The following is a 25583-nucleotide window of genomic DNA, read 5'->3' as shown; positions in this document are numbered from 1 at the left end:
ACTTCAAAGAACTGAGAACTGAGGCTTCAAAGAAGCAGTACACCTTTGGGGAAATTAGAACAGTAACACATCACATTACGTTTTGTGAAATGTTGTCTAGTCATTTTCTAAAGCCAAAAGAGGTTATGCCCTTTGACTCAATCCTGCATGTATACAATAAAAACAGGGCAATTGTGTCCAGCATTAACCAAGGCCGCAGTGCCAGAAGACAGAGAAAATACTTGATTCATTATTTAAAAGTAACAAGTTTACAGCTGTGGTCTTTTTGCTTTTCACGAATGTAGCATACCAGAGAGAAGAAACATGCCATATCTGTGTCTGGAACACATTAAGAAGAGCCTCTTTTGTGATGTCAGTACAACTGACATAGAAACAGCACTTATTCGCTTTTTGCTGCTGCATATTGTGGAGTCGGGCATCTTCTGTGCAAACCCACAAGCCAGAAAAGCCAACCACTGTGCCAGCATGTTTGACTGGGTAATTAGCATCCAAAATCCAGCCTTCCGTTCCCAGAACCTCAACGACAACGAAGCAAATGAGAAAAACAGATCTCCCGCTTATTCCGCAGCCCATATTTATGCTTTTTGGGAAGCAGTTGGGGGGCAAATTGCAGCACTGAAAAATTGAAATATGCCAAAGGTTTTTGTGTTCGCAGAGTTGTGGTCTACACTGCCCCTGTACACAAACAGATGTGGTCCTGCTCACCAAGCAGTCAGCCTGTTCAAGGCCTACAGCCCTGCAATGTGGAATGTGTTGATTGAATCCAGTTTTGGATACAGAATATGGTTTGGTGAACATGGAAAAAGGGTGAGGGCTGGAAGATAGCTGGAGGGTCAGAGAGTTGGGTGAAAGTTTAAATCTGCCAATTGGTTGTCAGTGGTTTTGACAGACATTTAGCTGTCCCTTATTGTTGCCTGCTGGCCTCAGCCCTGGCTCATTGTTAAGGCTAATGTCTGAATTTGAATGCTCCACCAAAGTACAGCCAGGAATGTGCTGCTTCAAAGACAAGGGACTTATTAATGTTAAGGCTGTGACATTGCAAGCCAATAGACTGAAATGTTCACGCTTTATTGCACGGTTTCAACATAATTTCCTTGCATTCAAAAAAGACCAAATGGTATGTGACAGCAGCTGAATAATGGACAATTATCCTGTGTATAATCCCAACTCATTTAACTATATTATCCCATCATCTGACATAGTTCTCCTGGACCCTCCCAAGTACACAGTCTTTGCTTCCCAGGGAGTACAGTATCAAGTTGTGTCCAAATCCTCAGCATCCTGATCAGGGCCCCAAAAACAACCAAGGCAGGATCTTAGCATGTCCCCTGTGCCCCAGCATGGTGATTTATCTTGATCGCCTTGGCCGCTCAGAAGTCCAGAAGAGAGTGTGTCACGTCATAATTCATCCCACCCTGAGCCAATGGGGAAAATGCCCGACAGGCAAATACTCACTTCATGGTTAGCGAGGAGGGCAGGGAGGTGGACAGACAGACAGAAAGGGAACTGGAGGTAGTACTGTGTATCACCTTAGTTTGAAAACAGGTTCCTTGGGCGGCATCTTGTGGCAGTAGAAATGGATCATTTTCAAAGTCATCATCTTTCTCTATGACCCACTTAAATTTGTGATTTGACAGTATATGAAATAGAAATGGGCAGCATTGTGGCATAGTGGTTAGTGCTGTTGCCTGTGGAGTTGACATATTCTCCCCGTTCCTGCGTGGGTTTCCTCTGGGTAATTTTTCTTCCTCCCACAGTCCAGAGACACGCATGTCCAGGTTGATTGGTGACTTTGAGCATAAGTGTGTGTGTGAGCCTCCCATAACCTAGAAATCGATAAGCAGAAGAAAATGAGTGAGAGAGAGAGTGAAATAGAAATGAAAGCTATCATGATATATAATATATATCTATATATATCTATATATATATATAGATATATATTTACTATATTTAAAATATATATAAGCATTTACTTTTGGTATGCATGAAATGAGTTTATTTATCTGGGGCGACTTCTCACACATTGAATGTGACTTGGATATTGCTGTGGCTGAAAAGTTAGGACAATGCTTAAGACATGAAACCTGCGTTCTATCCGATAACCATCAAGCAATGAGTCTATTGATTCTAAAAAGAAGTCAGATTGTATTCAGGTCTATTGGAAAATGTCCCTACTTCTTAATGAATTATTAGCTCAGTAAACGCTCTCCGTTATGGTCTCAGTCAGTCAACTGTTTGTCATTGCAGTTTTGCATGACGTAGTATTTTCTACAGCTAGGTAAAGACCTGCAGAATAGACACTTTTCTTCCTGTTCAGGCCTGCATTTACGTGCCCAGTATGCATGCTACTGCGGACAAACATTATTTCTGATACAGTGCCAAAATCTTGTCTGGACAGTCATATTTAATTTTGACACACTCATTTTAACTCATTGGAGGCTGCTGCTGCACCGAACTTGGAAACATTTATTTTGTTATCATGTTATTTTTTAGCTCATTCTCTTCGTGCTGCAATCTGCCCCTGCCTGCAGTCTAATGTAGGTACACTGTGGTATGCACCCACTCACAGGGTTACTCATATTCTCAACAAGCTGTACCATGTCCAAATCACTTTTTCTCACAGAAGAGTTTTAACAGTGGAACAACAAAGAGCATGTAATCATACAGTACAGAACACAGAGACAAATAGCAATTACCTTGTTGAAAGCATGTCATCCACTGACTCATACTGGCTTCTCATCCTGCTCCTGGTACTCTCTACTGTATTATCCTTACCAGGACAAACTCCTGGCATGTTCATAGTCTGTTTCCAAAGGAGTAGCCACCCAGAATGTTTAGGTATGATGCATATTAAGAGGAACGCTTCTTGCATGACTTTGAGGCTTCCCTTTTAGCCTATGTAATTGAAACCTCTTGAAGACACACAGACTTCAAGTAACATCTTGTCAGAAAAAGGGTGGGTCAACAAGGCTTTAATATAGCTAACTGCCAGACAGGACTATTATTTACCATCCTCTGACAGGCAACAGCAATAAATTTCATCTTACTGTCACAGATCCATATACACTATTGGTCATTTAAGTGATATACTGCAGCTTGAGTGGTGGGTCTACAGAAGCTGGCAAGCTACTGATGATGAGTGCACGTTTTAAGTTTACTTTTCAAAGCAAGTTCACACTTTTGTGTTTTTGGAAGCACTTGGAAATTTTTGTAATGCAAAACACCGTAGTTCATATTATCTGATCTCTAAACATCATGAGGCTCAGTTACAAGTTTTATATTTGTCTTATTGTCAGTAAATATCAGGGGACAACAGATTTGGCTGGAATAAGTCCTAAGAGCTGATGATGACAAAAATAAATCTATACTTTGTGTTACCATAAGCACCAGACATTTTCACATTTATTCTAATGCATAAAATTCCAAAAGCACTGTTGCCCTACAGCAAGGAGGTAGGATTATTTCCCAGGCCTCTGGCCTTTCTGTCGGGACATTGCATGTTCTCCCCATGCATGCATGAGTTTCTACCGGCTACTAAGGATTAGTGGTTTATGATAAATTAAAAAAAAAAAAAAAATCCACAAAAACAAGTGAGACTACAAAGGTTGTCAGACATTCAACATCTTCACATATGACATGAGATCAGATTGATTTTCCTATTCAATCTTATTGCCTTGTGTTGACAGTAGTGCTCAAAAGCTGAATGTGTTGGTATGTAAATCGTGTGACTTTGGTGTTTTAGCATAATATTAACAATTAAGAACGTTTTTATTACCAAAAACAGATACATTGTAGTTACTTGAAAGTCTATTTCAAATTAATTGCCATGAGAAGGACACACAAGTAGAGCAATTTTTTTGGTTTGTGATGTTTATTATAAACTACAGCACCCTGCTTTAGTTTTGCACAGTTGCTTTTTTTTTTGTTGTTGTTGTTTGTTATTTTATGGAAATCACATTTTAGGGATTTGTTTGCGGAGGAGCTTAGTAGGCACCAACCTGGGTAGGGTAGTTATTGAGAGATGGACAAACACATCTGGGTCTTTTGTTGGGATTAGGTGACGTAAATTATTCCAAAAGTAAACAATAATGCCATCTTAACCTTATAAACATAAAATGCTTACAACTATACAAAATGTTGATTGCACTCTTTTAATTTAACCTAAACGACCTCTGGTACCCATTGATCAAAGAAAGATCAAATCAGTATTATTCCAACATGGAGGTAATGATGAAACATGCTGAACAAATTTCTGAGATGTATTCAACAGGTGTTTCTAATATTAAGTTGCATTATAGCTGTATGATTTGATTTTGTTAAACACTGGGGCCCAGTGTGCATTTACTTAGCTGACTTTGAGTCGCCCAGTCAGATGAGAGAGAGGGAGCCAGCATCAGAGCCAGCTTACCCAGGTAGTCTGTCAGTGAAGCACCCAAACACTAATCTGAGGCAGCCAGCACTGCCAAGATCCCTGTATGCTGCTTAAAGCCGGATGGAGGGAAGCATGTTTTTGTGTATGGAGCGTCTGTTTCTTCTCACTTCTCCCCTCCTGCCCAGAACAGAGGGCTCTTTATGGTTGTTTGTAAGGGAGGAGTGGGCCCTACAGCTGAAAACTGGCCCTCAGACAAGGCCAGCAGTCTGCAGGCACTTATTGGAAATGGAGGGAGGGTCATGGCTTTGGGTTGGTTGGCTTGGCTTGAGTTGGGCAGGGCCGGGTGCAGATTGGCGTCTGCACAGAGACAGTGAAAGAAAGACTGAGCAAAGAAACTCTGAAGGGCAGAGATTCCTGCCAAGCATGCTCACTAGGCATGCTAACTACAACCTGGATCAATCACACTCAGAATTGACACCCCATTTTTTCAAATGCACTGAAACAGTTTAAGCCTCACAACAAACTGTACAATTTACTTAAACCTGAAAACATATACCTTAAAACATCCATCTTCAGGACTAGTTTTGATTTGAATGCAATAAGAAACTAATTGGTGCCATCACCACATACATTCCAGCGTAGACACCTTTTTTCTTATACACACACCTAAACACACATGTTCACACTATGCTTTTGGCATGCAGTTGATGCAGCCAAGAATTAAAACCAGACATATAAACACTAATTTGTTCGCAGCAGCCACTGAGCTGCTAAAGCAGCAGCTTCAACAGTATTTGTGCTGAGAAAAACATAAAAGCAATTACTCTGTTATTTTCCATCACATTGTGATGTTGCAGAATAGTGTTATAGAATTGAGACTGTGGAATAGAATGAAGTAAAAGCGAAACTCGTTTATTAATTGGTGTGTGATTACAGCAGAGACACAGTTTTGCACAATTTCTAACTAGTATTTGAGTTATTTTCTTACTTAGCCTCATAGTGAGAGGCAGTGCTTCGCCTCACTGACAGAAGGATAGTGAGTCATTAGACCGATCTTTCATAATGAACCCATTTACTTTCATAGCTTCTCAAGGTTTATTGTCTTCAACCCTCATCACCCTCTTCTTGTCATGCTTTTTTCTCAATTTAGACAGAATGAATGATGACTTACAGCTACTATCCTTCCGTGTGATCACAGAGAATAAAACAAGTCTGTCTAAATACTTCTGGCTTATCGCTAAAGGATTGTTCATCTTTAACTTGAAATCCAGCAGCCAGTTCAGCCAGAGAATGAAAAGTCACATTAGTCCTGCAAATATTTTACGTGAATAACACCAGGATAAAATTGTTTATGTATTTAAGCTCAGAACTCATAACTGAGGTGATAAACTCATTCGTAACCCATCACATTACTCCAATAATGTCCCACCCATAAAAAGGCAAGGTCTACAATATGGAAGGTTTTCATTTCAAAGGGTGAAACTGGTTTGAACAACTATGGGAGGAACTGTTATTTAAATCTACATCTATTTATTTATGATTGACAGTCAAAGATAGTAAAAGATATAAAGCTTTAAATACAACAATTACTGTTTTCATATATCCATAAATGAAACATTTTCATTGATGCTTCAACTAAAATCAGGAATCGGGGACGAAAAACTGGTATCAAATATTTCCAGTCTTTATCGACAATATACTAGTTACTTTTTAAAAATTAATGTCACACCTCATTGTTCAGGCTTTCATATATTAGTCATGTAGTTTCTTCCACCTTTTTACCTTTCAGAGGGCTCGATTTCTACCAGGTGTTCTTTACCACATACAAAGAGAACACCAGCATGCTTCTCAGAGCTCACCAGGTCAACATAAATAGCGGTGCCCCTTCAAAGGCTTGTGCATTTGCTGCCAGCAGACATTTTTATCTAGAGTTCAGTGCCTCAGGCCTATTGAGAATTACAACACCCACTTCTCTGTGCCTCTGCAAGCACAGCCAGTAATTACCTCACAGAGATGACAAATTTACTGTATAGCCTGGAGTGACCAGCAGGCTGTCTTACAACTTTCTTGCTAAAGGTGGCCATAGATACGCACTTATAGTTTTTAGCATCATGTTTCGCTCTCTTATTTTAGCTCATGTAATACCCGATGGGAGAGAACTTATATTTCAGCCCACCCAAACACAGAGAGAATGCTTTCTTATAGCTGCACAGCTTGGTCCTGACTTGTCTGTAGCTCTCAGGGTTAACAGAACAAATTGAACAAAAAGGGATTATTTTGTATTAGCTGTGGAACCGGGGAGGGGGAAAGGATCTAAGTAAGTAATCACAGACGGGAAAGCTTGTCTACTTTCACTCATCATAAAAGGAGACAGGATGACAACCAAAATCTATTGCTGTATTTCTGTTTAGAGATCTTTGTCATCCTCTATATCTCCCTCTCCTACCCCTTTTTGGCTCATCTCCCCCTCCTCCTCATGTTATTTATTGAAATTTCTCTCATTTCTATTCCCTCTCCTCAGACCTCCAGGGCTGACAGGCAGCCCGGTCATCTCAGATATTTCCCTTATCCGTCTGTCACCCCATGCGGCAGCTGGAACGGGTGAGTCACCGTTCAGTCCACCACATCCCTACGTCAGCCCCCACATGGAGCACTACCTACGCTCAGTGCATGGCAGCCCTACCCTCTCCATGATCTCAGCTGCCCGAGGACTGAGCCCCGCTGAAGGTGAGGTTATATACTTCGAACACCACTGCTGTAGGACCATGGTGACTGGAAGGTTTAATGTGTTGAAGAATCTTTTTGTCACCAGCAAAAGATTCTGATACTAAAGGAGAAAAAATTCCAGTCACTGACGAGTGGACGTGCACTGACGAGACTGGGAAGCTTTATATTTTTAATAGAGAGTCACAACAAAGTTTGCTGTAGAAAACTAATTTAGGCACTACAGCTTCCATATTCATGCTGACTTAAAACTACTGTCTAGCAAGCAATTTTTTTATACTATTGTTGCATGGTATTTAATAAATTAGTGTTTTGGCACAATGAGCTAAAACACTCGCCTGGACAGAGAATTAGCTTTTAATTTGACATGCTGAGAGAGTGACAGCAAAATCAGATAGGGGGAGGGAGAGTGACAGGACAACAGAGCAGATTTGAAGCCTCAAACACTACCAGGTGAGCTCTGGCGAAACATATCAGTGTGGACATGGGGATGAATATATTGTTCGCTTTTAAGGTCTGTTTGGCTGGAGCTCAGTGCAAAAAAAGCACAACACACATTCCCCTACATAAAATAGTGCGGCACACCTTTCATTACACGTGTTATGGTGCTTTTGCATGTGTGTGCACGCTGGTAATTTGTGGATGTCTCAGGCTTATGTTTTGTGGTACAGCCCTCCTCTATATTTGTATGTATGTTTGGGAAACCATGGAAATTAGCACACTCACAAACAAGTCCCTGAGCTATTAAATTCACACAATGGCAGACCTGTTCAAACAACAGACCAGGGTTGAGAGGAGGCACCAGCCTGCATGAGGAAGCAAAAAATCAGCAAGCACATGCTGCCAGCAACTCATACCTCCCAGCCTTTCAAGAGAAGCAATGCAGAAGAGATGCTGTCACTGATATAGTGGCAGGGAAACATGACATCAAGTGGAGGGCACTCTACAGTCTGCGGAACATAAATAAAGTCTGTGGAAGCACAAATTTCAGTGGAGCATGTATAAACTTCTGATAGGGATACCTGGGTATCAGGTATGTTTTCCATGTTGTTTGTAAAATATCAACTGCTTTTGTGTAGTTAAGTTGGAGTTATACATTCCCAGAAGTATTTCTAAATCCACCCAAACTAAAATGAAAAGTTATTCTTGTAAAGTGAAAGGTCCAGTTGTGTTTTCTACTGTCCAGGTTAAGAATGGAATACACTTACATCAATATTGAAAGAAAAATTATAGAGTTGTTTTTTGTTTTTTTGTTTTGTTTTGTTTTTTTTTTTTACAAATACTGCTATCTGGGTAAGCTAAATATGCTGAAGCATATTAGGACCTGAAGAGCAAAAAATGTCTTATTGTGTAAATATTGGACTGATTATGCTCGCCCAGGATAAACCCAGATGACTTGATGCAGCTCTGGGTTTGGCATCTGCAGATTTGTCTGAAATGTTCTCACATACATAGTCTGCATAAAAACCACAAAACCACAAAACTGAACTTTTCTCTGGCCAAACAGTTTATGTTCACATGTACAATAGTGTTATGTTTTGTTATCAGTCTAGAGGAAACGCAGGGAGTTAAGCATCAACCTTGATTTCCTCACCCATCAAGAGCTGTCTCCAGAGGCTAAAAACATCATCAGTTTTAGCCTTCGCCACTACCATGCCTTTTCTTCTGAAGTTAGCATGTAAACCAGTGAGCCATGGTCTGTCTTATTACTCTTTGATAAAGACTTACTATAGCCAACAAACACCCCTGAAGACTTAGTATTACTTAGAAGGCGCATCAGGCCCCCTTGTAATAACAATGACAGCTGAAGCTCTATCCAAGCAACTATCATAACCACCTACTTCCAAGAAGATAGCCCATCCAGCAGCAGAGAAAACCCTTACATGATTCAAAATCATTATTATATACATGGGAGGACTAGTGACAAGAGAGTGAATCAAAGAAACCCGGAGCTTGGTTTGGAAAACATCTGTGCTTTCACCATTGTAAGACTTTTAGTTTAGGTTTTAGTGGAAGGAGTGGGAGTGTAGCTGCATCCTCTAATCCCTCCATTCTAAAGCAAGGTCACACCCGCACAAACTTTCAGACATAAAACACTACTGTGTGTACTACACCACTCTGGTGGTAACTTTATCTGGCAGCCATGGAGAAACCAAAGGAATATGCCTGGGTTGCTGCTGCTTCAGCAGAAACATGCTGCATGTGCACGTCACCTCAGCCACGGCCTAATAGTTTCTGATGGATCCAGAGTTTTTGTTTATAATGTGTGTGCACTTATATGCATGGGTCTGTGTGCGCAGAAGGTGCAGGGAGACTGTGGTTTTGCTTTCCCAGGATCCCATTTGGCCCCCACCCTATGATGCCAACCCTCCCTTCTGCTGTTTCCAGCAGCATCCATATTAGACTTCCACACCCCTGTCCCTTCCACATACCCACCCAAAAAATTAGGGCACAGGCTACAGAGTTAGAAGTAGGCAACAGCAAACCCAATCCATCTCTCTCTCTTGCACGTTCTGACACTTATAAATGTGGCTTTACTGACTGCACATGTTAACACTTTTTTTATCAATATTTCCTTTGCATATGTAGCATTTCATGCTTCTTCAGCATTGCAAGACCATATGGGTCTGTGTGCACCTGCACTGTGCATATGACATCACCTGCCAACCTTAACATATAAAAAACACAAGAGGTGCAGGAGTGCAGTATTTTTTCCCTTTTTGATTGCTGCTAACCCATGCCACCTGTCTCCTACACTGCTTACTCTCTTCTTCCCCGTCCTTTACTCCCTAGAGATAGTTTCGTGCAACCTAGCAAGCCTCAAAGACATCAGATGTATTTTATCAAGAACTGTGTGCCCTGGGGCATGTTCGCAAGCTCACATCATCAAATCTGTAAAACTATGAAACTCCTGTCCTCTGTCGAGTTTGACTCGCAGCCCTTCTGTTCTCAATTTTATTTTAGTCATTCTTTTGAAGGGTGTCTGTGAATCCTGAATTACTTTGAAAAGGAAGCGAGATAATATTTAGCTCTGACCCTCTGACTTTTCAAAATGTGTATATTATCACTTTAAAGGGTTATTATGACCGTTTCAGTTTTGCAATACTGTATAATAAGATAATCAGATAACCTGCTGCCTTTCTTCTCTACCTCAGTGACCCATGAACACTTAAAGGACCGGGCCCTTTTTACCCTCCCACCTCCTCCACCAGGGGCCAATCCCACAGAGTACTACAACCTGATGGCCAGTGCCAGTCAGCGAAGCCCCTACGGTGACCTGCTGGTCCAGAGCGGTGCAGCGGCTGCTGCTGCAGCAGCAGCAGCGGCTGCAGCAGCTCATCTGCCTGATTACATCAGCCCCATGGATGGTGAGGAGAAAGACATTTTGTACCCTTAGTTGTACTGAGGATGCTTTACTGTGAATGAATTCTTTATTTAATTTAAACTGTGTGGTCAAACGTGATTCTTAGATTTTAGATTATATTTAATCCAGATGTCTTAAAATCTTGTGAAATAGGTGTTTGAGTTTCACTGCGGGCTATGACTGCTAAACTATTAACAATAACAAGAGCACTGCTTGTTTAAGTTCATTTGAGACAGGTAGAGGAGAATATTTTTCTCTCTGTATGCTGACCTGCCCGTAGCATGCCACTCCCTTGGGTAATGTAAGCTGGGAGTGGCTCCTCAAGATGATCAAGGTATATGGCTAAATGAAGTGCTTGTCTGTTTATGTTTTTTTTTTTTTTTTTTTACCTTTTACTGGCAATAATGTTAAACAGTCACAGTTGATTTCCCAAGACTGTCACCGTAGCCACAGTTCATTAAAAGTGAGCAAGCTGCTACATCTGAATGAGCCCTGTATGCAAATAACAAAAAAAGAGTTTTGTTAGCAATGGAGTTTAGCAAGTACAAGACGAAGACTAACAGCCAAACTCTGAGCTGAGCTCTCTTGCCTTTTGTTCTCAGCACCAGCCATGTGGATACCATCTTTCTATTATTATTCTTCTTGATGCCTTTTTTGTGGAAGACTTCCCCACATCAAAGCTTGTGGAGCTTTTTGGACTTAGGTGTAGCATGGGGGGGCACAGCTTGTTGAGGGTGGGGGGTTTATAAGGACCTCGTAAAGACGCATTACCTTACAGTCTCTGATTTTGGTGTTTGTTCTGTTATTATGGCTGACATTCTACAAAGAGGATGCAGAGTAATTGTAAAAAAGGCAGCATGGAGAGAGTTGTGTAAACCTGAGATCTTTGTCCTTGCTCTCTCAGGCTGTGAAAGAAGGGATTAACCTCATAAGCAAAAAGGATGAGGCAGGTCAACACTTACACACACACAGATCAACACAGTGGCACACAAAGACAGCTAGGCAAATATGCAGGCAGAAGTCGTACGTTTGTACACACACACAAAGACTAGACTGTTCTTTCATGCCAGTTAGAACCTCAGCCCCCTATCAAAATGACATTCGGGCACCAAAATGAACATTTGATTTCGGCAGCAAATCCAAGAAACTTTCAGCCCTCATGAATTGGGAACAGAAAGCACACAGAGTGGAAAACTGTTTGTGAACGTCAGCCTTTTCGATACACTGACTCTCAACGCAGCTCCAGGAGCCTTCACTCTTTCTTTCATCACATCCAACCACCCACCTTGTGACAAAAAAAAAAAACAAAAAACTGCTCCACTGCTCCACTGCCTTCACGGCAAAGTCACTGTCTGATAGTAGTGCAAGAATCCTCATGTACAGGTAGGAAATAGAACAGAGAGAAAGTAAAAACGAGGAGTCAGATATGGGACCTTTTGGCAGTTAATCATTTTAATTACCTCAATCACTGGGTTCAACACAGCTTTGCTGAAATGGAAGGGTGAGTTGGGGTTAAGGTCCTTGCAGAAAGTGTGGACCACCTCTTTCCCTTCCTCCTCCTCCCCCTTTTGCTTCTCTACCTCCAGCTACCTCAGTGACCGCCACTATGTTGCCTTTGCCCGCACTTGCTTGGGGAAGTTGTTTGCTCAAGAAGCCACAAGTCCCCACCCCCATACCCCCATCCTCCTGCTCCAATGCAGCGGCCGCACCCGCTCCCACCATCCCAGTAGCCTTTATTTACTGTTCTGACTATACTAGAAGTGATGTGGTCAGGCTTGGACCACTCTGACAGTCTGCAAGCTCTTCCCCTGCAGCCTCCCCTACACAGGGCCCATATTGACTAAAGGCAGCCAACTAATGGTCATCGCGGGCAGCCTTGGACTCAAAGACTATTTATTGCCAGGATGTGGAAGGCAGAGGGGGAGAAGAAGGACTGACAGAGGTGGCAAATACTGTATGTGTTTCATCCCTTCAAGTTAGTTTTGGATGGCAGCATAGATGAAACCCATAATAAAAGTCAATCTATGCACTTACATACTAAGCAGACCCGCCGAAAGAACTGTGAGCCCAAAGTGAACCCATAGTATGGCATCTCACCCACCTCCCCTCTCATACACTGTTTTCCCTTTGGATAAGTGTTTTGCAGGACTCACAGCTGAACCGCAGAACACAGAGTGGTGCTGTGATAAGCTGGCTGCTGGAAAAGTTGTGGACGTGTGCACCAGTGAAGATTTTTTGATAAGGCTATGCGATTTGCAGGGCCACTTATGGATTTTAGGATTTACTGCCGAACAAACCTCAAACATGACACCTAAAATGCAAGAATTTATCCCCACGTCATGAGGAAGATGAGATTTAGAAGTAATGCTGTGATGTCATTTTAAGTGCCACAATGGCTATTCTTTTCCCCTAGTTGTATGACATTTAGTTAATTTTTTTCCCTTTTTTGTAAGATCAAAGAGCTGTTTTCCAGATATCTCCTTATCATCATCATCATATGGCAATATGATAGATAAACAAAATGGTTATAAAGCAGCAGTCATAGGGGTGTTGCTGAAAGGTGCAGTGATGGTGTCTCAGGTATCTTTTTAAATTACTGTCCTTATCTGTTGTAATCGGCATGAACACAGAAAGGGTCGAAATAATTTCTGACATAAAAAAGGGTAGGAAAGGTTAAATCTAGCACAAGTAAAAACACAATGTTTTTATGCTCAAAATGCAATCATTTGAAACAATTCTGAGGCTAAAGTTCCATGTCAGATTGTAAGGAATTAGTGCAAGGACTTACATAAATGAGCAGTTGTTGTGTTCAGTGTTGGTTGTACATTCCTAATGCCCCATTGCTGATGGATCATGCCATTATAAATTACAGGTTAAATGCCCTTTGCCAAACACTTAACCTCTGAATATATTGTTCTGGAAGAGATGCATTTCATTGTAAAGTTCTAAAACCTGTGGCTGATGTTTTACAGGAAGCTCGACTGCGCTTACCGCGCTTACTGCGCTAATACAGAGAGACAGTAGTTCCATTATAAAAATGATCATCATCAAAATGTGGTTAAGCATTAGCATTGGTATACCACCACTGCTGCAAGTGCAAATAAAGTAACACTGCAGTATTTCACATTGGGAGCCATTCACACTGTTTGCAGGCGAGCAAGCAGGTATGTGAGGGGTGGGTGGGCAGAGAAATGTCAGAGAGGTTTATGGGAAATCGTTGCAGCTCCCCAGACAAAAGCCACAGCCAAAGTAAATGTCTGCCATGCTAAGAAAAAAGAGATTTTAGTGTTGATGCAGCACAAGGAGAGAGTGGAGATAGATGTAAACTGATGTGGTGGTGGGAAGAGGGAAGGCTCGGGAGAGGGAGTTCACTCCCCCCTATACAGCATATACAAACACTTAACTATATGTTGGCTCATGAGCACATGGGTGAAAGTGTGTGCATAAACACACTGACAAACAAAATGGCAGCATTGGGCTGGATACTGGAGGCTCAGAGGATTCAGTGCAAGCTCCCTAGGTAATAAAATTCACAGTGTTAGTATTAGTGAGATTTAGCAGGGAAAATAAACACTCTCCCACTGAGCTGGCCTGGGGAAGGGGTTAGGCTGGGCTGAAGATGTTGAGACACGGGACCTTGCTGACACAAACCCAAGCTTTGGCGGTAGTGGCGGTGGGGGTGGGTGGGTGGGTGAGGGAGTGGACGGTGTTGCACAGCTTCACCCGAGAGAAGGTCACAGTGGACAAACCAAAAGTTGTCCACGGAGGCCAACTACTTGGAACATGAGGTTTTGCTTACTGGATTAAACTAAATAAACATGATGATTTTTGATGATGATTGATGACGATTTTACATTTTAAATGCATTTTTCACACCCAAACCATTGAACAAATTCAAGGCTTTTGAGTGTTATTACCACTCAGCACTAAAGACCCTTGGATTTTTTAACAGTGGTCTCTTGGTACTCTGTTGTCACACAAACCTGTGCTTGTACTTGTCCTCCTATGCCCCAGCAATGTTATTGCCTCCTGTTACCACCTTTGACCTGAGTATTTAATCTGGAAACTAAAAATTGTCATTTCTACTCACAAAGCCGGTTGAACAGACCAGGTACTTGACAAGAAAGCTTGAAACTACGTGGTTGCTCTTTGCTCCTCTTACGACAACTAAAATCTAGCTCTAGCAGTGAGTCAGTCCCCACTGCCTCCCATGTTTATTCATTCATTCATCTTCCTGAGCAGGTTGCCAGACCATCACAGGGCCAACACACAGAGGCAGACAAAGATGAGCAACCTTTACAATTAGCCTATATATGCATGTCCCTGCATAGTGAGAGGGAACCTGAGCACCTGGAGGAAATCCATGCCAGCACAGGGAGAACATGCAAACTGAAAGGCCCCAGGCCCGGGAATCGAACTCACAAACTTATTGTGGGTTTACAGCCTAAACACTGTAACAACTGTACCCAATGCAGATCTGACTGCATAGCAAAAGAAAGCAAAAGGTCTGAACAAGGCCACTGAATCCTGATTGGTTGTTGCTTTTTTCTGCAGTGTGGACATTAATAATGCATCACTGGCTATAATTTAGTATACAGGAGATCCTCCTCCACCATTTCACACTTGTGAACACATAATAAACTACTCTTTTATATTTCTTACATTGAAGTGTACATATGAGAAAAATTACATGACATAGTGAAATACCATTCCCCATGGTTATTTGAGCTTTTATGCTCCATAGAAAAAGATACAAACGTTTTTCCTTGTGAACTAAACGATTTTTTCCTGTTTGCAGAAGCAGCTTGTTCACACACTTGTTGATATTCCACAGTTTGCATTCCTATTGGCACTGAACTGAGTCACTGGCATTGTGTCGGTATCCATCTCAGCAACAGTCCTATTTAAACTGCTCATCATTCTGTTGTTGGCATAACTCAGCCGTCTCTGTTATTTCCACTGTCTCCATGAAGAGTTTGGATCGTCAGAGGTGGACACCGCAACTGTTTTCACTCATAACTGATATAAATCTAAGTCTGACATTGCAAGTTTCAAATTTTATTTTCTTCTCTTCAAAAAATGCTGTTTTTATGACTTCACACTAATAACAGTTTATCATCTGTCTCCTTCCCATTCTCTCATGAATGAGATATCTCAGAAAGTGCAAAGAGGCAATTTCTTCAAATTTGGCACAAAAATTCATTCGGACTCCAAGATGAACTGATCAGATCAGATGCTTTGAGCATAACTTTAGTATTCTTGCACTGACTGTGGGAAAATTTTGTAAATATTTTAAAATGACAAAGGACCCAGGGTCAACTTCACAGTGACATCATAATGTTCTCAGTCTTCAGTGCATAGATGGATTTTAATTCAATGGAAGAACCCAACACAAAGTTTCTCAGTGTGGTCTCATCTTGAACATGCAAAACAGCTTTATGGCTTCCTTGTCACTGTTTTCTCCAGCTCTCAGGACTTTTCAGGACAGATGAGCATCACTTTTTCAAAATATTTTCTCTCATTGTGTTTTTATGGTGTTGGTGGAGAGCACCATCTAACACATAATTCAAAAATCTTCTATTGATGTCAAGTTGAGCTGAGATCTGAAGTCTGTGAAAGCCATCAGCTATGGGTATGAGAAACCATGCTGAAGCACTCAGGTTTGTTCAAAGTAATAACTACATAACTTAGCAATGACCATTTCAAATCGATATATGAGGCCTCATTTCAACTAGGCAGGACTCTACTGAAGTATTCCGTTTAGGGTACTGTCGACACAGAGTTATATATCACTCAGTGTTGTGTCATGAATTCATTGCCCATATGTACAATATATTATATAAGTCTGGACAGACAGATGGAAACTGAAGTTTGACTTGTTGGTCTGTGGAGGCAAGCAACCATGAGGTAGTAATTCTACTTTTCAGAGAAATAGATGATGACAAGTTTTTCATTGTGTTAGCACACAGCCCCACCCACAGAGAAAAGGCTACATAGGCTACCAGTTCTATAGAGAGTGACCTTCTGTATGCTCGAGGCCAGCACTGAGAGCCAGATCCGTATGGGAATTAGTACAACCCTCCAATTAAAGTGTTTTCATTTTCCACAAAGCAATTTTAGTGAAGACAGCACAGGCAAATACTTAAATAATCACACACACACACAAACACATATACTTTTTTCTTTTCTTCTTCTTTTTTTTTGCTCTATCACTGTGCACTGTAATTATGACTCTCTATATAAATCCAAATCCCACAATTACAACCATCCCACGATACAGTCCACAGAACACATACAACAGACACACACGCACACCATATTACCGCACGCTGCTGCGCCGCCACTGCCTTTGCAACATCTGTTTTCTCACTCTCTGCCGGAACCTGCTCACCATTTCAATTATAACCACCACCTATAAAACACTCCTTTACCAAGTGGTGAGAGTTGTGTGTCCACATATGATTATGTGTCTGTGTGTGTGTGTGTGAAATGTATTTTGAGGTACAGTTAGGTTTGTCCAGGAAGAGGAGAGAGCAAAACAAAAACTCAGCAGCTTAGAGTCAGAAAACTGAACTCAAAAGATGTCGAAGCTTCGTTGCTGGAGGCGTTGCGAATTCCTCTAAGCTGAGGTAGATGTATAGATTGAGTGGGCGTAGAGGGCTGTGTTTTTTTCTCAGAAGGATGCTATAGGTGCCAGGCCACAAGGCCACCAGGTTGTGAGGCCTGTTTTCTTCTTTCTAAAGGAGCATATTAATACGCTTATCTCCCATTAAAACTGTTGGCAGCAAGGCAACAAGGTTGCCACACTAACTAACAGCAAACCCTAGCACGATCTGCACTACAGAGCAATGCATAGTTTAATCTGGAAGAAAACGTCATTCATTATGGCCCATATTGCCAAGAAGTACCGCCTCCCTCCTTTACTGCCCTCCCAGCCCTCTTTTGTGGGTAAAGAGAGATGACACATTTATTTATTAGCCCTTAAGAGACACATTCCATACAACCGTTTGTTGTTTTTGCCAGCTCTTTTATACATGTCTCTATCACTCCACCACTTTTTTTTCCTCTCTTTTAGGCCCCAACTACTGTTGTTTGCCATCTGAAGTTCCCAGGGGCCTTTTAACTAAGTGCACATGCCTCTGCTTTACGACTCGCCACCTCCAAACATAATAGTTTTGGAACTAAGACCCTGGTTTATGGCTCTAGGTCTGGTGTGGTGATTATGGCGGTGCCTGGATTCATTTGGCTTGAGGGGCTGTGAGTTTCACCAGCAGAGTCTCAGAAGATTGGCAGCATATTGGCCGCAGTGAAAATGACGAGTGTGTATGTGTGTGTGCGTGTTAGGTGACCAGGCATGTGCTTAGGTGTGTTGTGACGGGCACATTATTAGTTTCCTGCCTCTCACACCTCTGATGATTTCTGCTCTAAGACTTAATTATCCATTTGCACAAACACAACCCAAGACTCCTCTCCTGAAGCAGCACCTGTCAGACCCAACAAGTGATCTGTCTGTGGCTCTGCGGCTGCTACGTGCCCCAGATTTGTACAAGTATGAATGGAAAAACAAATTGCTTTCTCTTGAAGTTCATGGGAAAGTAGCCACCATCAACTTTTTCTCAGAGAATAAAAAAATAGCGTAATAACCAGATCTAGCAGGAGGCCATGAACCCTACCTTTGTAAGTCAGCCTTGTTCTTTTTTAATGGTATTCTGAGATCAATTTGTTTAAATTGCCTCCTTTTAAGTCAAGTACAGCGGGCTGAAAGAGATTGCTATCACAGTAATTACTGAGAATGATTAGGGGCAATTCATTATGCATAAGAGGATGTGAATGTTAAATAGGAGCTGTGTGTGAGAGAGAGAGATGCAGGAGATAGCTATAGCGTGGCATGGCTATGACCGCCAATTGAATGCTTGGGGCTAAATGTTTCTTCTAACATAGTCCAGGATAAATGCTGGTTACTATTGAGGCCATATGGAGCTTAATGGAAGGGAATACAGGGAATTTGCACTTTACAGTAGTTCTCAATTTTTTTCAATGTGAGGTGCAAGAGGAATGATAATAAACATATACACTTCTGTTCGCAATGTTCATTGAGGCAGTAATGCTAAAGTACATGACACTGCTGTTCCTGCTTTATCTTCCTGTTCAGTGTCACGTTTCTCCAGCCCACGGCTGACACCCCGGCTGAGCAGGAAGAGAGCACTGTCTATTTCTCCGCTGTCAGATGCCAGCATTGACCTTCAGACCATGATCCGCACCTCACCCAACTCCTTGGTCGCCTATATCAATAACTCCCGCTCAAGTTCAGCTGCCAGCAGCTCCTATGGGCACCTGTCAGTCGGAGGAATCAGGTATGAAGACAGAGCCCATGCTTATATAAGAACAGTGGCACACAGTTATGCACTCATATACAAATACTTTTATGAATGGTATCTCTTGTTGAATAAGGGACATAATTACTTCTTGCCGAGGCTCTTTTTTTTTTCAGCTCTCCCATGTGATACTCCTTCAATACCACAATATTGCCCAAAACTACTTTCATAATGGTTCTGCATAACATTTGAAACCCAAATCAGTCATGTAAACATACACAATACAGCGCCTGGATACCACAATTACAGAACAAGGTTGCATATTTGAAAATTATTCAATAAAATAAGGAACTTTCATATTTTGAAACAGTTCAGCCAAATATAACTTTATGCAATATTATCAAGTTTTAAGATTATCTTCATTTATTTATTTATAGAGCACTTTTTAAAGTTTATGTTACAAGGTGCTTGACAAAGATAGCAATAAAATAACATCACTGAAATTGGTAGGTTTCAAAAGGAAAGGCTGATTAAATCGACGGGGCTAAAAGAGGAGTGATGTGTTCATATCTCTTAGCAGGAGAACTCTCCACAGGCTGGAGGTGATGATCCGTATATGATTAGATAAATACGATACATTTAAAATCATCTCAGTTGAAAAATTTTACAATCAAGCTTGTACAGGTAAAACACGCTATAAAGAACCATCAGTTCAAACAGGAACAAAAATATCTCACAACTCTATCTCACTTTTATAAACTATCCAGTTAGTCATCATTTCCCCAAGATAGATAACTGTTTCCTGTTCTCTTTCTCCCAGCCCCTCCTTCAGTTTTCCTCATCCCATCAACCCAGTGGCATACCAGCAGCTGTTGTCCCAGCAGAGGGGTCTCAATGCCTTTGGCCACACGCCTCCTCTCATTCAATCATCCCCATCCTCCTTCTCTGGTCATCAACACACCCTCACTACTTCGCCCATGTCCACCTCCCACAACGGCTCCAACTCAGAGGCAAACCAGGTAGGCAACAGGGGCATTTCTAAACATACGTGTTAGTTGTGTAATCATGTAATAATGCTTGGCCAAACACACTAAATTCATACAGTGTGTTCATATTGCACAGTTTATGAGTTTGCAATATGAGCAGAGCGCTCAAAAGTTGCCAGAATAGAAAAACGTGACTGCCAAAAGACACCCGAGGAAGAAAAAATTTTTTGTTTTTATAGCAGCAGTGTCTAGCAGTGTGGTCTAAGTGAGTTCACAAATCAGTGCAGATTCCAAAATATCACTGAATAAACAGCTGGAGTCAGTAATGAATTCGAAATTACCAATAAAGTATCTGCAATGATCACAAGAAATTACTCTGAAAGTGTCAGACTACAAAGAAACAGCAAAGTTCTTTCATGTGAGTCCCACTCAGAATAGAAACAATAAAACTAACACACAATGGCTTTCTTAACTTTTAAGCCCCTTAGTGCTACATTAAGACTTTTCCAGTTTTGTATAAAATTGTCCTTGTAAAATTGTCTTTATAAGGACATATTCAGAATCAGCAGAAGTTCAGCTGATTATATATGTCACTCAATAAAAACTAATTTCACCATGATGAGGAATAATATTAGAAAACACGAAAAAAGGAAAAAAATTAATAAATTAAAATAAATTACAAAAATTAATTTAAAAAAATAAATCGATACCGGACAGTTTGGATGCTTATGTACTTCCATGGGGAGTTAAGAGGGTTAAGTACGTGCCTGCCAGTGTATGGCAGTCAACAGTAATTAAATTCATGTATTTGTGTTGTGAGTATTTATCCAGGGACGTAGCTCAGTGGTGAAGGGCATGTGAGAGAGGCCACGGAGTCAAACCCCAGCCACAAGGCAAACCAGTGGTATGCTTGTGCCAGTACCAAGCCCAGAGAAATTGGGAGGGTTGTGACAGGAAGGGCATCTGGCCGAATCAACGCCAAATCAACATTGCAAGTCACAGAGCTGACTTAGTGTAGCAACTCCAAATAGGGAAACAGAGGAAAAGAAAATTTAGTATTTGCGGTGCATCTGTTAATTGATAAAAGTATTACTTAACCTGAAAATATTCAAGTTGGAGTAGCTGGGATCAGCAAGGTTGTGGACTGGCATGCAGGTTGGGTATCTAACAATAAAGAGTATGGTCTAGACTTACTCTAAGTGTAAAGTGCCTTGAAGCAACTCTGTTATGATTTGGTGCTATCTAAACAAATTTGATTTGATTAGGTGTTCTGTTGATCAACTGATGGACTGTTTGTTTAAAAGGCGAGGGTGAAGACAGGAAATCTGTCTTACATTTACACGTTGTTATGAATGAAGTGGGGTTTTCTTTTCTTTTCTTTTTTTTTAAATTGTGTCTCAGCTCAGAAATATGTAGGAGACTCCCTCCCAGTTCCATCTGTCTTACTTCCTACTGTCTCCTCAGTCTCTTTTTATCGGCCGACTATTTACACCGAAGCCACTCATAATGTAAACTTCCCACTTTGCAGTCAGCTGCCCCCACCTCTATTTCAGCACAGCCTCCGTTCACAGTATTCAACCAGCCAGGATTTTGTATTTGGACCTCTTTGCTTACACAAAGACACACACTCCCTTATTCATACACATCCACAAACATACACTGAGTTTAATTTCCACAGTTATCAGAACCAGATTTCCCTTTTGGTCTCCAGCCACTGAATGAATCATCATCGTGCTCAAATGCACTATTGCGTCTGGGTGGGATTAAGAGACCCCCCACCCCCATCCCCTCCTCCGAAGTTGGACCCCCTCCAAAGAACCTCAACATACACACATATTTTCCCGTTTATAGCCTTCTTTTCTTTTCATCTCCATTAGAGCTTCAACAGGCCTTCTGAGTCTTTTTCTTTGTCTTGTTCAGAATCTGCTGGCAGATCAAAACCCCATCCCTCCCCAACCCCAACTCTGCACTCTCTTCTTTCATATTTTCTTGTGGCTTTTGGCAATCACAAAGCAGTCTAAACTGTTTAGTCTCGGCGGCAGGTCCCAGTCTAAGTTATGGGCCTTGTTGCCTGGTGCAACTCACACATCTCTGTGCAGCCGATTTGGCGAGCAAAAACACTTTCATAGTATCTCTGCGACAGGGCTATTTGACTACCCTGAGACACTGTAGGTGTTGACCCTTATATCTAAATTGAATGAGTGATGAAATTAATAGGTGGGAAGATTAATGGTTGCATTGATGGATGAATGGGCATGTTGAGTTGTAAGGATTATCAGAGTGATTCACTGAATATTATTTACCCACCCCTCAGGAAACTATATCTGCTCTGACTCCTCAACCCAATCTCTGCTCTTATCTGTCTTTCAGAATGCCAGTGGTGACCCAGCAGTTAGCAGCACTGTCAACCCCCTGACCACCAAGAGGTCAAAGGTTAAGACAGAAACGGAGGGTCCGTTGCTCATCTCACCAACCTCTCAGGTAAGAATCGGACAGAGAAAAATAAAATATAGTGGGGAAAATAATTGTCCAGAATGCTTCTATAATATATTGACCACACATTAATTGACTGCAAGTTTTGATTGACTGATCTCTCCGCAGGACCACAGTGGCGGGATCTTGGACTTGAGTGAGGATCTGGACAAGGATGAGTGCAAGCAGGAGCCTGAGGCCATATATGAGACCAACTGCCACTGGGAGGGCTGCACCAAGGAGTACGACACCCAGGACCAACTAGTGCATGTGAGTGCCAAGCTGGAAGACTCATTGAATTAAGAAATTCATATTTAATTGATTAGCGGACTTATTAAAAAAACAAATAGGTGCTCACAAAAATATATATATGTATATTTATGGTGATTTGAAGTTTCTGTCTGATCCGGAGTTCTGCTCATTCTTCTGAGCCATGATTATGAAAAATCCGGTCCAAAGCTAGAGCAAGAAAAATATAATGCAAATACACAACAATAGGAGTGTTTTTGCCCCCATGGGCTTAATCTTGTTCATTTTCTAAAATGTCAACATTTGATTTTGCAAACAAGAGAAGTCATAGGAAAACAGATGCATCAATAATCAAAACCATTATTATTTATGACCCCATTCAACCAACAATGTCATCATAATTACTTGCTTCCTTTGCTTTAATGAAGCCACACCATCAGAGCTGTTGCATTTTGTTTAGTAAAAAGTGAAAAGTTCAAGCGTCTGCTTGTTAAATCCTCGCTGATTGAGTCCAGTCAGAGAGGGCTCCAGTAACTGATCCTTTCCTGTTGGTTTGACACACGCTACAGTAATGAGCCTGCCAGCTCTCGCCAAATTCAAGCCCAAGCGCTGCAGCTGTGCCCCACCAACCCCTCAGTCCCATGACCCCTAACCTCTCACTTCCACTAACCCCCTCCCCCACCCCTCAACCCCTGAAGCCCAGAGGGCCGGCCATAAATCCATCGTCATACCAGCAACTCTGGAGTTATGCTGCCTCCTGCTCCTCCCTTCAGTGGATGTCGGAGCAGTGGCAGGAGGGGCATGTGTAAGGTCAGACAAGTCAGGACCAGAGTTACCTTCAAGAACTTTTGCCCCAGCTGCAACTCTGTGAATGCCTGCCAGGATGAGTGAATCAACAAGTGAAGCAAAAATGGATGGACAATTAGAGGCAGACACAATTTGTACAATTGTAAATGTATTTCTAGTCAACTTTTCAAAAACCTGTGACAACATGCCCATAAACACATCCAGGGTTTAACACAAGGCTCTCACAATATCAGCAAAAACAAAATAAACACCTGTGGGTATCCCTGACTTCTGCTTCAGCAAAGTAATCCTGTTTCAGGAGCCCTCAAATTATGGATTCACAGTCATGTGTAACCTGAAAATAGAGGCCAGTGCTCGGGCCACACACTTCTTTCAACCCCTCCTCCTCCTTTTCCTAAACCTAAAATAGATTTCAACGGAATTGTCCACCACTGAGCTTGTGCACTAGTGAAGCAGTGACCACATAAGTGCACCCCTGTGGGCCTGGATGTCCTGAGGAAATGAAGTGGTTCCTCTGGGTGTGTGAATTATTTTCATGTTGAGCACTGGATGAGAGTTATCAAGTGTGTATCATTTTGTGATTAAGATGTTTGAGTTTGATGCATCTGGCATAATTTAGAAAACTGTAAAGGATTTGTTGGTGATGTGTTATTCTTTGGTCCACACATATGAATCATTTCAACAAGAAAAGACATATGACGACAAGTGGGACACATGCTATCATCAGATTTTGCTGTGCAGAGAAAGAGATGTGTAGTTTCTCTTGTGTGGATTTTTGCATCAGCCAATTCACAATTTCAGTGTAAGTTTATGCATTCACAGGAACCTCTCACCCTTTTGCTGACTTCCTGATCTGTTACTGGTTAGGACAATGGAAGATGAATACAAGGTGGTCACAAAATCCTCTTCCTGCTGACTCTTATTGGCCCTGAGGAAGTTCCTCTTCCTTAAGACACTACACAGAGACTCACATACAGACACATACAGCCTGAAAAAACAAAAAAAGTGATTATCTTCTTCAGCCAGATACATAGTAACTGTTGGTCGTAATGGATGACAGCACCACTAATCACCTGTGCGTTATGCACACATGCAAGAATGCAGTGACAAATTTTTAGTCATACACAATCACACACAAATGCTTTCCAGCCACACCCCAGACTCATATGCTTGTCATAATATATTGTGATGAATGGATTGAACTGTGTCCTCAGCACATTAACAATGACCACATCCACGGTGAGAAGAAGGAGTTTGTGTGTCGCTGGGACGAGTGCTCACGGGAGCAGAAGCCTTTCAAGGCGCAGTACATGCTGGTGGTCCACATGAGGCGACACACAGGAGAGAAGCCGCATAAATGCACAGTAAGAACCCATCCATGCATCAGATCATCTGACCCACTGACGGCTTTATTTAAAGGGGCATGCCACCTTTTTAATCTTGCATTTATTTAAAACCTGCATGTGACTGATTAAAGACAAACGATCAAAACTGAAGCAACAGAAAAATACCTTCTAATACTTTTTTGCACCAACATAAGCAAATATCAGGGGTTTTTTTTGTTTTGTTTTGTTGTTGTTTGTTTGTTTGTATTTTAGATAGGTAAAATAATTGGTAAGACAAGATGGGAATCTGTGTTAGAGACACCAGGGCCGTGGCTCATTCTTGCATTCTTAGGTCAGATCTGTTTACAGTGTCTGTGCTTTGAATGCCTAAAAGGGTGTTTAAAATTAATCTATACTAATTTGTCTTCTGCTGTTTGGTTTTTGAAAACAGAAGAAACAATATTTAGGGTAAGGGTAGAACCATCATTTCATAAATAAAAATCATGTTGTATTGAAAAACACTTTAGTGACTGAAAACTAAAGCCTGTTAAGAAAACAGTTATTGAGCTAATAAAACAAGTGAGAAGTAGGAGAAGTATTTTCACATACACTCCAATACAACCAAACTTTTGTCTGTCAGATTTAAGGCTGCATCTGCGTTCACAGTCTGTCTCTACTGTAGAGTCATGGTAAGAATGTTGATTGTACCTTTTTCAGTTGCTGGAAAAAGTTCAGTGTCTGCAGAATTTTCAACCACTCGAAAAAGTTGCTTTCAACAAAAGCAAGAGATGCCGCATCTACCATTTATGGGCAATTTTCCCTATCTCCTGTTTTTAATCTTGTCAGAAGTTATTTACCCTGATGATATCATAGTTACATTATTAGGGTTATAGGCTGGCTGAGTTAACTGGTTAACTTGAACTAGAACTCAGATATAATTTAGCCACATTAGCATTAGCATCCTGCAGC

At 41.4% G+C, this 25583-nt stretch overlaps 1 protein-coding gene across 1 annotated transcript in view; it reads left to right on the top strand.

Annotated features, from left to right (window-relative positions):
* gli2a (GLI family zinc finger 2a) overlaps positions 1–25583 on the top strand; it is an 82463-nt gene that overhangs the window by 49229 nt on the left and 7651 nt on the right. Inside the window, exons 4-10 of the mRNA XM_029530563.1 lie at positions 6894–7099; positions 10252–10464; positions 18613–18814; positions 19596–19794; positions 22132–22242; positions 22363–22503; positions 24504–24653. Of these exons, the coding sequence (XP_029386423.1) occupies positions 6894–7099; positions 10252–10464; positions 18613–18814; positions 19596–19794; positions 22132–22242; positions 22363–22503; positions 24504–24653 (1222 nt within the window). The remainder of the gene's footprint in view (positions 1–6893; positions 7100–10251; positions 10465–18612; positions 18815–19595; positions 19795–22131; positions 22243–22362; positions 22504–24503; positions 24654–25583) is intronic.

The sequence above is a fragment of the Echeneis naucrates genome, chromosome 21, assembly GCF_900963305.1.
Source record: "Echeneis naucrates chromosome 21, fEcheNa1.1, whole genome shotgun sequence".
In the NCBI taxonomy this organism is placed as follows: Eukaryota; Metazoa; Chordata; class Actinopteri; order Carangiformes; family Echeneidae; genus Echeneis; species Echeneis naucrates.
This window is presented reverse-complemented; position numbering and strand designations above follow the sequence as displayed.